The sequence below is a fragment of the Chiroxiphia lanceolata genome, chromosome Z (assembly GCF_009829145.1).
Source record: "Chiroxiphia lanceolata isolate bChiLan1 chromosome Z, bChiLan1.pri, whole genome shotgun sequence".
Lineage (NCBI taxonomy): Eukaryota > Metazoa > Chordata > Aves > Passeriformes > Pipridae > Chiroxiphia > Chiroxiphia lanceolata.
The window spans coordinates 20,932,043-20,946,020 of NC_045671.1; the positions used below are offsets into that span (position 1 = coordinate 20,932,043).

General features: G+C 40.1%; 1 protein-coding gene across 4 annotated transcripts in view; it reads left to right on the plus strand.

Annotated features, from left to right (window-relative positions):
* Nucleotides 1-3,660: 3,660 nt before the first annotated feature.
* The window catches only part of AP3B1 (adaptor related protein complex 3 subunit beta 1), a 148,929-nt gene continuing 138,611 nt past the window's right edge, over nucleotides 3,661-13,978 (plus strand). For 3 of the 4 annotated variants that reach the window (XM_032675687.1, XM_032675688.1, XM_032675690.1), the window contains exon 1: nucleotides 11,797-12,043. In XM_032675687.1, the coding sequence (XP_032531578.1) occupies nucleotides 11,871-12,043 (173 nt within the window). In that variant the 5' untranslated portion in view covers nucleotides 11,797-11,870. Of the gene's footprint in view, nucleotides 3,912-11,796; nucleotides 12,044-13,978 lie in introns of those variants that run through there. The other variant, XM_032675689.1, reaches the window with a different exon arrangement.

Sequence of the window (13,978 nt, forward strand, 5' to 3'; positions counted from 1 at the left end):
ATCCTATTACATTCTGATTAAGACTTTTATCTTCTGTGATCAATGAAAGAGCCATCATGGTTTTCCGAGACTTCATTTCCCCTTTTTGCTCATTTCGATTTCTAAAAAGAACTTTCTCATTTTCTCTTATTTAATACCACGCTCTATTCATATTTTATTTTCAAATGCATCAATAACAAAATGAATATTAGGAAAAATGTGAGCCTGCTACGGAATGGAACAGGGAACCCAGTGACAGAGGTTGAAGAGAAGGCAGATTTACTGCCTGCCTCCTTTGTTTCAGTCTTCACTTCCAAGGCCATTCCTCAGGAACTTCTGACCCAGCAGACCGGGGAGAAGGTGTGGAGAAAGAAAGACTTTCCTTTGGAGGAGGACTGGGTTAGAGACCATTTAATCAAATTTGACACCCCCAAGTCCATGGGCCCTGACAGGATGTATCCATCCATGAGTGCTGAGAGAGTTGATGAACACCATAGCGAGGCCGCTCACAATTATCTTTGAATGGCTGCAGAGATAGGAGAGGAGCCTGACGACTGGAAGACAGCAAATGTCACCCCAGTCTTCAAAAGAGCAAGAAGAACAACTCAGGGAACTATCATGTTGTCCACTTGGTCATCCATCACTGGTTGTACTAGTCAGCTTCATCTCAGTTGCTGAAAAGTGATGTAACAGCTCATACTGGAGGCCATCTCTAAGCACATGGAAGACAAGGTGGTGATCAGGAGTAGTCAGCATGGATTCACCAAAGGGAAGTCATGCTTGATCAACCTGATTGTGTTCTACAATGAGACACCTACTCTTCTACAATGAGAAAACTACCTGGACAGACGAGGGGAAAGTAGTGGATATTGTCTATCTGGACTTAAGCAAGGCTTTTGCTTTTGACACTGTGTCCAATGATAGGCATGTGCAGGGTCCTGCATTTGTGGAGGAATAACCCCCTGCACCAGGATGGGGGCCAACCTGCTGGAAAGCAGCTCTGTGGAGAAGGACATTGGAGTCCTGGTAGACAACAAGCTGTACATGAGCCAGCAGTGAGGCCCTGTGGCCAGGAAGGCCAGTGGTGTCCTGGGGTGCATTAGGAAGAGCATTGACAGCAGGTTGAGGGAGCTGATCCTGCCCCTCTACTCAGCCCTGGTGAGGCTTCGCCTGGAATGCTGTGTCCAGTTCTGGGCTCCTCAGCACAAGAGAGACACGAAGCTGCTGAAGTGAGTGTAGCAAGGGCTACAAAGATGATGAGGAGACTGGAGCACCTCTCTTATTAGGAAAGGTGGAGGCAGCTGGTTTAGGCTAGCCTGGAGGAGACTGAGAGGGGACATCATCAATGTACGTAAGTATCTGAAAGGATGATGCCAGAAGGATGGAGCCAGGCTTTTCTCAGTGCTGAGCAATAGGACAAGAGGCAACAGGTGGAAACTGGAATGCAGGAAGTTCCACCTGAACATGAGGAAGAACTTCTTCACTGTGTGGGTGACTGAGCACTGGAAACAGGTTGCCCAGAGGCTGTGGAGTCTCCTTCTCCAGGGGTATTCAAAAGCTGCCTGCACACATGCCTGAGTACTGTTGGTCTAGGGGACCCTGCTTGAGCAAGGAGATTGGACTAGATGACCTATAGTGACCTCATCCAACCTTAACCATTCCATGATTCTGTGATCTCCTTGGACAGGGACTTACTTTGTTGTATACTGGTTTTTTTGCACCACGGGACATGATACATGTTGCATGCTGCAGAAGTAAGAAGGTGTATTTTTGAAGGGTGTTGTGCTTCAGATACAGAGAAAAGTAGGATGCTATATTCATTTGACACCAGTAAAACCTGTTCCAATATCACTGTGAGCAGCTCCTGTGGATAATGCGGTAGCCAGTTCTGCTAAGAAGGAATGGAGAACCAGTACTTCTGAAAGAGCACTCATTTGCTTTCATTACAGTCCCAAATCTTGATTCACTTGGAGAGAGGCAGATCAAAGCTTTTTTTTAGACTCACTAGTTTTCTCATTTGTGTAAGAGTTTTCTGAACTATTCAGGAATAGTAGAAGCTGAGTTCATGCCACAGACTGAAAACTCATTCCAGGTTAGGGAATGAATTCTTGACGTTTAATTTTAAAGTAACTTATTATACATCAGATTTCTAAATCATTACTGAATGAAAAATTGTATTACTAGAAGTTTGTATTGTATCATTACTTATCCTTTATCAATGACATTTACAAGTCAAAAGTCTTACACATTTGTCCAGGATCTGCAACACCAGCACATTTTGGGTATATCAGAAACTATTAGCAATATAGAAAATATGAGCACAGCTTTTAATAGCTTGACATTTCTGTTATATAGAGCTCAAATTCCATTAAAAAATAATTTCCTTACCAATGCATCTCCTTTTTCATGTCAACTAGCATACTAATAATCGGAGCCAGAAGAGGGCACCCAATAAACATTTGGCAGCCCAGCTCAGCTTAAAAAAATCCACACAAAGTGTATATAACTTGGTAAAAAATGCTGCAAAGTATCTTCTGTAATTGTTTTCATAAAGCCTAAGAAAATTAATGTTTGTTGGAATTAAAAAATTGCAGCTTGTTGAGTAACATGAGGTGTCTGCCCCAAATCACATCACCGGATGAGCATCAACAGTTACTGTGACCATTTACGGTAATAACAATGAGATATTTACCTCTACAGGGAAAGAAAACTATGATGGCTGCTACTGTAAACAATGCAAAAGGCAGTACAGAAATGGAAGTCTAAATAACCAACAGGTAAAATGTAGATAGCCAAGAACATTCACACTGAGACTTTTGCACCCTAAACCATGACTTTCAAGAGACAGTGCTACACAGAGAAAAGCCGTGAGAGATGATAAAAGAAAATCAAAATGTTGATATCTGTAGAAGGCAACTATTGAGGACAACTACCTTTATAGCAGTCCCACACTCTTAATAAATTCTGTATTGGTAATTCTTTTTGTAAAATTTATTTGCTTGGTAATGACTCAGTTTCAATCAGAAAAGTACAAGCAAGCTGAAAGACAAGCAAGTCAAAAAGCTGCTTCAGAAAAATACTGTGACAATCCATTTCCTCCCTCCCCCCCCCCTTTTTTTTCCTCTGCAAGAGAAAAAGTATTGATTATGAAGAGATAACCTTTTGGAAATGAGTTTACTTCTAAGGATGAAAAGGTTGCACTCCACTAATATGTCAGGAGGTGGACAGAAGGGCGTTTTAATGAACACAGATCATTCCTCAGAGACTACGGGGAGAGGGGAAAGATGAGCATAGGAAAACAAGATTGTAAAAAGAAATTAGGAGAAACTTTCCTCACACGACTTCTAATTATCCTTCTACATTTTTGGCCTCCCATATGTAAACAGCTGCTGTCAGTCAGGGCCGCCCCACTCCTACCGTGAGTGTGGGGATCAGCGTGAGGCGCCGCCTTCTGAGCGGACACGAGTATCTGAGAAGCACGGATCACTGCCACAGACCGTACTTCGTACTGTAAAGGGCTGCGCCAAAGGCACAGCGGAGGGAGGGCTGGGAAGCACAACTCAGCAGACGGTACTTGCGCAACACCCCAGCCCGGCCCCTGGGCCGCCACGTCCGGACCCGGCCGCTCCCGCCCCGCCCTCGCGGCTGTGCCCGCCCCCCGCCGCGTGACCGGGGAGCTTCCGGGGGGAGCGCCGGAGCTGTCAGGGGTGTGACTGACTGCGGGGTGCGTTTGTGTGGGAGAGCTGCGCCGGCAACTTTGGCGGGGCGAGGGGCGATAGCGGCGACACCATCACCATCACCATGTCCGGCAACGGGCTCGCTTACAGCGAGCAGGGGGGAGAGGCGGCGCCCGAGCTGGCGCAGGAAGCGGCGCCCACCGTGACCCCTTCGGCTCCCGCGGCCTTCGGGCTCTTTATCAGCGACACCAAGAAGTAAGGGAGGGAGAGGGCTCGGTGCGGGCGCTGGGTGGACGATCCCGTGGGCACTCGGGCGGTGCTGGGCTGGCGGGCCATCCCACGGGCAGGGGCAGCTCCAGGGGCCTCCCACTTCCCCCCCCTCGTGACTCCGCGGAAAAGTTCACTTGCTTACGTTTAAGGTGTGCATAGGGAGTGGGTTAGCTGTAAAGTTTTTCAATTGGTTTGTTTGAAATACTGCTTATCGTTTTTCCTCTGTTTCGACAGCTAACCACGTTGGAATTCTCTTAATTTTGCCTTCAAATGTATTTATATATATTTATATATATAAAAGTGCTTGTAAAAAAGGTATTTGTGGGGGCTGTAGTTGGAAATGTAGTTGTTCAGGGCGAGTTGGCCAGCTCGAAGTGGGTGTTAACAGTGCTAACAGTATCTTGGTTAGAAGTCAAAATGAGGAAATGGAGAAGGGGAAAAAAAGGCCCCAGCCAAGTGCACTGGCACAGAGAGCCTTCAGCTTCTTCAAGAAAAAGTGGACTGGAGAGGAAGAGTGTCCAAATGAAAGGATCAAAAGGTTTGCTAAGCTGCAATTGGACAATTGCAACAAATTGGAAATCTATTCCAAGAGCAACCAATAAAAAGCACCATAAACTAAGGTCTCATGTACATTAGAAAATCAATTGCAACTTCTTCAGTTTGATTGTTTTGCACAAAGAGAACATTCATGCTCTAGAAACCTCGACTGATGTATTTATTTGTGTGCCACACCAAAGTAAATCACAACAACATGAAGCTGCTGTCACTCTGATGCTTAACTCTGTGAATCAGCAGCTGATGGGCCTTCCCAGATTGCTAGATGAATCGCATTTCTTCTACCCCTTCTATTCCACTAAATTCTTTGCTTTTTCATTCTGTTCCAATTGATTTTTTTCAAGGCTCTAGCATAGATGCCCCTCTGTGATTCAGCTGTAGCTTATCTATGTTGTTTGCACCTTCCTTTTCTTGTCCCCTTCCACAGAAACAACTTTGCACTTTATTTCTTAATCATCATTTTGCGATGTTCTTTTTTCCACAGAGGGGGTACCCCAACCATTGGTCATGACCATAATTCTCTACATAACTCATAAGCTTCAGACTGTTTTGCAGATTGTTTTGCAAGTGAAGTATAGCTCCCTGTTTTATTAGATGTGGAAGCTGAAGTGACTAATTCTACCCAAGGCTCCCCAGTGATCATGGGGAAATACAGCTCTGGGGTCCTGATATATTTTGTACGTGTGTATGTATATGATTGTCCTTCAGTATGGAAGAAACAGATAGCACAGATATCACAATAGCTTGTGATATGTGTGAATGTCTTATTAATTAATTGCTCCTCCAGACTTTCTCTGACACAGGAACAGGGAGCATATCTGTCCTCTAAAGGAATTACTTGAGAGGACAGCAGGCATTGATCTCAGTGGTCTTTTGTAGCTGACAAAAAAAATTCTTGCTGAAATAGGAAGTTATCCATGACTCAGACTTGTGTTGTTAAGCTCTGAGTATGGATTGGGTAGCTGAGGAACAGACACTGTGCAGAGAAGATGATGAAATTTGTGTAATGTGAAAAACCCACTGGACTGCAATTGAAGGTTACTATTAGAAAAGCAGATGATGTTGCACTCTGGAAAATGGAGTAATAATTCATCAAGCATATAGGTTATATTTGTTATAGTTCACTTTAGTAATAGCCCAAAACTTGATGAAAAAACAATACAAGGAAGTACAGAGAAGTCCTAGATGTGTCCCTGCCTCTTGCATATAAAAGTGTGGGGACAGTGGAATATTCCAGTGGTGAAAAGAAATTAGTTAGGGCTTTTCAGAGGTTGTTTGCTGATCTCTCTTGATTGTCATTCATCACTGCTGATATGCTTATATCTGATATCATTGTGGTGTTTCAGTGCTTTTTTTGTTGCCGTGGAAGCGGGAATTCTTCCTTAGACCTGATGATACAAGAAGTACTCCTTCTCAGCAAAGGGGCACATATGTAATATATGGCCCGGAACATTACTGCAGTGACAGTTGGATCAGACGCTTGCACTTGGCTGTTGGAGTTAATTGTAACAATATCATGCAGTTAATGTATAAGTATCAAGACACTACTGTAAACCCTTTCTTTAAAAAAATTCTAAACTCTTCTGTTTGTGTGTCTGTCTTCTACTGTTTGCCATGAAGAGGAAATAAGCCACAGTGCTTCTGAAATAAACAAATTGTATATTAGGATAAGTTGCTTTTGATCTTGCAGCAGGGCCTATGACAAGTTTTACAGAGGCACAAATAAGTATTAGTAGACTTAAAGATGAAATCTGAAGTTGACCTAATATACCTTATTTGTCCTGTTTTGTTTTTCACATTTCAGTAGAAATACTCAGCTGAAATCCTTATCATGTCCCACATGTTTGAAAAAAGGAGAAAAAGGGTCAGATTTTGGCGACCAGAATAATGGAAACAGTCTGCAGACAAGTGCAGACTGTTTTTGCCCATAACAGGAGTTTTCAGCAGAAAATTTGTAAGAGCCGATGGGTAATGTAAATCTTATGGATAAGCTGAATCCAGCCTGTGGACCTCTAGCTATTTCTCCATGTTCTTGATAGATGGAATCCATGCAATAAGCACTGGAAGACTCTCAAAATAATCTGTATAGTGTAGAGAGGTACCATGTGATGCACATCACCTGAGATAATAGAATATTGTTGTAGCTACATTATTCATTTTACATTATTATTGCTCTATATGGAGGAGTAAAAACTCTAACCACCTTCCAACTTCTAAGAGTAACTGGAGAGCTAATTAGTACACAGAATCCCTGTTAATTGCTTATATTAGGGTGCAGCTATTACTACTTACAGTTAATTGCAGGTGGACAGAGGATTTTCATCTATATTAATTGCATTTTAAACAAAATTTACCTGCATATAAAACTGAAGTATAATAATGTTTTGTTCTTGGAAATAGTACAGTTTCAGCAATAAAACTAGCTATTGCTTTTTCTGAATAAAATGTTAAAACTTAGAGGTGAACCACAGGAGTAACGTCATTAGATATCAGTTGATAAGTACAGTATTGAAGCAGATGGCAAAATTTATAACACACATTTTCAACTTCACTGATTTGCATCTTTAAACTGTATTCCCGCCAAGCAAAATACATTTGTAATTTATTAGACTTTTTTTGTTGTTGCAAATTTGGCTTATGTGTTTTGTTGAACCATTCATCAGAAAACTCATCAGGGCTGCAAAGCCTTTTTTTTTTTTTTCCAGAGATTTTGTAAGCATGTTTTGCGGAGAGCTGAAGGTGGTGATTTCATTAAGATACTCATTGCCCAATTCTCTGTGCCGAAGACTTTTCCAGACTCATTGGAGCTAGAAGCTTGCTTTCAGCTTTCAGAACTTTTCAGCTTTCAACCTGCCAGAGGTGTTCTTGGAGTCTTAAATTGATCTAGTTTTGTCTTGGCATATTCTGTTCAACCAGTCATGGAGAGATTGTACACAGATTGCCATTTGTGAAATTCTTGGAGGACACTCCAGCTCTAATATTCAAACTCGATGCATCCACTAGCTTATTGGCACAACTACTTTCTTTTCCCATCTGTTAAAATGGCCCTATGCCCACTGATGTGGTGATATGCCAGTTTCAGTAGGATGTACAACCCAGCAAAGCTGAATGGTTTGGATGAACTCATGAGTCTACAAGATAAAATCTGAACCTTCTAGTCAGTACCAGGATAGGAACTAAGTGCAGTGTACAAACGTGGGCAATACTATTGCAAAACACTTCTCCAGCTGAAATCTGTCAGATCTGATGGGAAGTGACACAGAGTGAATATATGCTTATTGCCATGCACTTGGCACATATGAGGATGCAAGCAATGAACTGTTGATTTGCTATGGTAGTCTGTAATGTAGTCATTACATTATTGAGGCTTTTTTATTTTCTCAGGCAAGTTTTATAGTTTAAGGTCTTCACTGTGGTTTCTGCATATTTTATTGCATTGTCATATATTTGCTTTAGATGTTTGCTTTGATCTGCATCCTGAGTGGTATTAAATACACATTTTTATAACTGTTATAAGGCTGATGCTTGCAAGAAATTCCACTTTTTCTTAATTCTGCTTTTTGAAGGCTATCCTTGTCTGTACCACCCCTTGGTAGTTTTGTTTCTGGAAGGAAACCAGAATTCTTTTGGCATCCTGCCAGAAGATGAACAGCATTGTAATGCTCTTTAACAGGGTTTCTGAAATGTCGTGTACTTCTATGTAAATATACTAGCACTGTGGTTCTGTCAATGACAACATCAGCTTTGTGGTGGTATCTTTAAAAGAAACCTTTTCCCTCCATTTTTGGGAAAGCTGGAAACACTAAGAGTTGGACTCAATGATCTTGTGGGTCCCTTCCAACTCAGAATATTCTGTGATACTGCTTCTCACTTCCCTATAATCCCTTTACAACTACCCAATGCTGCAAAGTGATCTACAAATGTCTACAAACACTGATCACTTGCCTCAAGACAGGTTGTAAGTTGACAAAAGCACTTAAGTGGCAGCACCACCTCAGATTCTCAGCCTTCAGGAAACTGATATCTTCCACCAAGGAAGATTTCTCCCTAGCAGAAGTCTCCTTGCAGTGTCAATGGCGTGGGCACTATCAGAAGAGGTCGTAGGCAGTGGAATTACAAGATTGATACTTTTCATCCTTTCAGACAGTTTTTCTTGTTTCTGGGTGAAGTAGTGTCTGTTACTACTCTAGTGACAATAGATAATCTTAGATTAAATTGCAATCAGATCCAGAAAGGATTTCAAACTGCTTTGTCATACTAGCTGCCATCTGGATAGAGCATTTGAAATGTAGGTAGTTTCCATCTCTGCACTGACGGTGGTGGTAGCAGCAACTTAGAGGTGTTCATGCACTGAGCTGCTGAAGCACTGTTCGAGTACTGCAGGTTCACAACGGAGAACTGGGAAGATGCTTTACTCAGGTTTTAACTTTACACTTTTCTTTCTGTTTCCTCTCTCAGAAGGATGAGACTATACTTAAACCATCCAGATTGCAAGTACTTTGAGCAACTAGTGGCAAAGCAATAATTAAATGAATTAAATTTTGTTGCTGCTCATACCATGATTGGTCTTGTTCTCTGTGACTCTCAGCCTTAGAGGATACTATAGTTATCCTGGTTTTCCTCACATCTCTGCAGGCTATCCTTTAAACTATCAAGTTTGCTTTTTGGGTAGTGTGTTTCTTTTTCAGATTGAAAAATTAGGAGTGGCTGAAAGCAAATAAATTACTTCTTATCTCAATTTCTCTTTAAACCATAGAACAGCTACACTCGTAGCCACATGACTTGGGTCTTCCTTGAAGTAATAGTTGAATACTGTGTTGTGAATTAGCAGTAAATACAGTGCTATAATGGAAGAGGATGGCAGTACTTAACAGCACCACAAGATGTCATTCAAACAGTTTGTGGTGTAGACTGAAACTCAGCGAAACTCGGATTTCTTAATTTCCTGCTAGAGGAAAACCCCCAATGAACAGCAAAAGTAAACTCATATGGTAGCATGTATTTCCTGCCAATTTAGCTTCCAAGTTTTATGGCTCTGAAATCAATTTTTAATTCTTCTTTAAATGTTAAATTTAAACTCATTTAGAGTTTATGCAATAGCATGTCCTAAAATAAGCCAGTTTATTTTAAGGATTTTGCAGTGCCAGTAAAATGTAAGAAAAAAATATATTTTTTAAAGTTTTGTGGGGAAACATGGGACTTCATTAGTACTACACAGGACTTCATTACTACTCAGGTGCCAGGGCAAAAGGTTAAGCTGCTCTCTCAGTGTGGATTTTCTGCTTCAAACCTGGTAACATTCACTGTATTTTATTTTGAACTTTTCGTTGGAACGTTTTGCTGTGCTGAAGGCAAAAAAAAAAAATCTTAATATGCTTTGGTTAAAAGCATGTCCTCTCAACTGAAGTCTCCTAGTCTTTGAACACAAGTGCAATTGATACTGTGTAACTGAAAATATGCAGCGGATGGAAAATGTAAAACAAGAAATGCATTGTTAAAGTTCAACTGAGTGGCACTTTTGTAACTTCTGTTCTATAACAGCTTATACCATAAAACCAAGAAGCTCACTTCCTCCCCTGTGGTGGATTTGTTTGCCATTTCCTGTATCTTTTCTTCCAGTGCTGTCCTTATATATGAAAACCCTTTGTCTCACCGTGGGTTTATTTGTTTAAAATTCATTCTTCTTTCGTAGAGTTGATTAAAACTGCTCCCAAGGTTTTTGTTGCATTACTGGCTGGGCTTCAGTTTCAGTTTTGATACTCATGAACCTTCTGCTTATTTACGAAGAAAGCTTTATGATTAGTGGGTGACTTTTTTAAGTGACTGGGTACTTTGGAACTGTAGCAAAACCTTTTATGGGTTTCATCTTACAATGTTCCTAAATGTTCCTAAAAAAGAATAGAAAATAAAACAAATATATATTTTTCCAGAGTGGAGCAAGTGTTGTCTTAACAAGAATTGTTCAGAATATGTAGATGCAGTGGGAAATGACATGCCACAGGTTATGGATTAATATTTTAGTATGATTAAAAGTTTGTTATAGTTCCTAGGAGAAGACAAAGTAATTGAGGGGCTCAGATTTATTGCTGCCAAATGTGTGTAAACCTCAGTGATATGTAGTTATGCCTACCCTTTTTTTGTTTGTTTGTTTGTTTGTTTTTCTGTGAAAGTGGGTAATGTTGCTCAATGGAATCTGTAATCCTTGTCTTAACCTGCAAGACAGCAGTTTTAGTGACCAAGTGTGTGCTGACAATAGTATGGCATATTCAGAGTTCATCTCTAGTTCTGTTTGCCATAATCAACATAGAGAGTTACGTGGTCAAGGTGCTTTCTGGCATAACAGGCTATTAAAGCTGTTTGGCAGTATAATCTTATGAATTTCAAGATCCAGGGTGGTTTTTTGTTTTTATTTTCTTTTGTTCCCTGCACTCCACACACTTATCATACCACAACTCCACCCCCTGCACCCTCTGTTATTTTGGTGCATTGGAATAGGGCAGTCCCATCATATCCATACCTCTGTTCTATCTACAAGTGGTACAAAGGTATTAAGAAAGGAGCATTTTGAGATAGAAGGAAAAAAGTATTATGTATCTTAAATGCCGCAATCATAAAATATGAAAACATAGAAGAAAATTAGAAATCATCTTATAACAAAGGTGGGGGGTTTTTTGATGTCTTCTGTCACTGGAGCCATTAGTTTCCCCGCTTTGTATAGCTCTGCATCATTCATCAACTATCAGATTAGGCTTCTTTAAACCAGGTGTTACTCCTGAAGTAATAAAGCTTATATTTCAATCATCTGTAATATGTACCTAATTCTGTAAGGCTAGAATTACCCTCCAAGTTTTAGCAGGGAGGGGCAAAGGTGTTGATGCAACTGGAGAGTTGCTTGCATTTTCCTGAACTCCTGGCGAGTGGACATAAGTGATAAAGAAATAATTTGTCTAACATTCTGTACTGAAGAATTGTCAGTTCAGAATAATTAATGAGTATATAAACATGAACCGAAGTGTGGTGCTTACGTTTATGCTTTTGGTTTTGAGGGATCTAACTTAAGGATTGAAGTTCCTTTAAATCTTCTTAATGCTGAAAAGATGGAAATATTTTTGTACTGTACAATAAACTGTATTATGAAAATCTGAAATGCATTTGCTTTTCCCATTGTTCATTGAGGCTGCTGATAAGAGTTGCTTTTGGAGGGAAATGACCTTTGAAATCTGCGAAGGATATTTGTTTCTAGAAGTTAAAACAGCAAGGGAGTGGGTATCCTGTTACATAATAAGATCTTTTTTTTTTTTTGAGTAGACTTCACTCTTGGAAGGCAAGCTTGATTGAGCACACTGATTTTTGTGTGTGGTTTTTTTTTTTAATGCTGCACTTAAAAGAATGGAACAAAATTCCACAGTGTTGGGTAAAATAGTTGAGATGTCTTGCACTATTAAATCTACTCTTAAGGGGCGAAACTTTGAGGTTACACTGAAACCGTATCTAACTGTAGAAGAGAAAAGGCTTGCTGCTGCTGCTGATCCATGTGGATATATGGAGCAATATTTTACTCTGTAAGTACCTAATGTTTGGTAATCCTGGATTATAATTTGTCAGAAAATATTTGAAACAACCCTCACAACCCATCAATTTAAGTAACAATTAATTTCCAAATGGATTCATCAAGAACTTGTAATTTGATTTCTCTTTTTTTTTTTTTCTTTTCCCTACCTGCTGCTTTTCTCTTATTGGAAGCAAGGCTGGCTCAAAACAGGTCTTCCTATCTTAGTTTCTCTGGTTTATGTCTTCCCAGTTAACATTTCAAAATGTTGTAATTTGAAATGTATGATATTTTCTATAAGCAGTTAGAAGTACATTTTATCATTAAATAGTCCTTTCTTCTGTCTTCACATCTTAAATTCACCTTTTCCATTTTTCCTCATGTTTGTTACGTTCTGGGAGAAAATCTTCAGCAGCTACTTGGATCTTGTTTTGTATAACTTCCTCTGTTTTTGCTACTTGATCCTGAAGTTCAAATTATTTTTTCCACATTTTCTGCTTTGTTGACGTGTTCTTATTTTTTCGTGTTAATTAGTATTCTGTCTTCTGTTGGTTAACGATTCTCTTGTTTCTCATGTTAATTACTCCACTTGCTCAGCCTTTCTTTTCCATTGGGTCTGTGGATTTTTTGAGTTGGTGGGTCATAGTCATAATCTCCCACTGCAGAATTACCTTTTACCGAGTTGGAGCTGATTCAGCGCTGTTGCTGAGTTGTCTTTATTAGTTTCTTCTTTATCTTGGGGGTTCTGCCAAATGTCCTTGTGAACCATAAATTCTACATTCTTTGTGTCCACTGTCAGTGGTACATCCTTCTTCCCAAGCTTTGTTAACCTCCCCCTAGGTCTGAGATAATTGAAACATGTCAAGCCTTTAACAAGGCAATTCTACTGACAAGTAATTTGTCTTTTTAACACCTAGATGTAACGTAAAGCTGGCTTGTTAGTTGCTATCTGTTTCATGGATTAAATCTCCTTTCTCGTTTATTAATCTTGAAAGTATACAGAGATCAAACGTCAAAGAACATTCTTTCTTAAGAAAATTTTTATGTATTCCATTGTTTGCAACAGCAGTAGGAAGCTGGAGCATAGGTTAAGAAACAACTTTGTAAATCAAGTCCAGACTTTTGCTACATAACTTTGATAACCGTGTCATACAGATTCTTGCACAGGTAAGGATTAAGACTTAAGCAGAAAGAATTAGGGGTCTCCGAATTTCTGTATCCAGCTACAGCAAAGTCTCAGGCAAGGTACTTCAAACTAACCTAAAAGAGCTGAGACTTACTTGGTATCCTATACCAAGGTGGATAGGAATGGTCAGCAAAATAAGCTATTTCTGTGGCCAAGAATAAAGAGAGCTTGGTAGGAAATAATGTTGATTGGGGTTTTTTTTCCATCTGGTTGTGGTTCTTAATTTTGTGGATGTATACTGAAACATGTGGGCAATGTGGATTTCTCATGGAGGGCACAAAATAGATGCAGTATTGGCTTTGAAAAGATGAGGAGATCTCCACTCGAGTCTGGAGTCACTCTGTTCCTTACAAGTAGGAAAAATGTTCTATAAAGATTTATGAAGGAATGGATGACAACATTTGGTCTCATTGTAACTAACTATGGCTTTGACTTAAACCTCTTCTCTTCGCTGTCTGAAATTCTAAGGGCAGTGATAAATCTGAATATATTTAGGTTTTGCATTCACTTTTGAAATCTTGTCTGGATATATTGAGTTTGGCTGAGTGGAGTTACTTTACCCCATAGCAGCCTTCATCATACTGTGCTTTCTTTTGGTAGTTGCTAACACACCAGTGTTTTGGCTACTGCTGAGCATTGCTCACACAGTAGTCAAGATGTCTCTCCAATATCTCTCTTCACTGGTAGCCTGGAGGTGGGCAACATCTTGGAAGGATGCATAGCCAGGACTGCTGACCCTGACTGACAGAAGGAATAATCCAT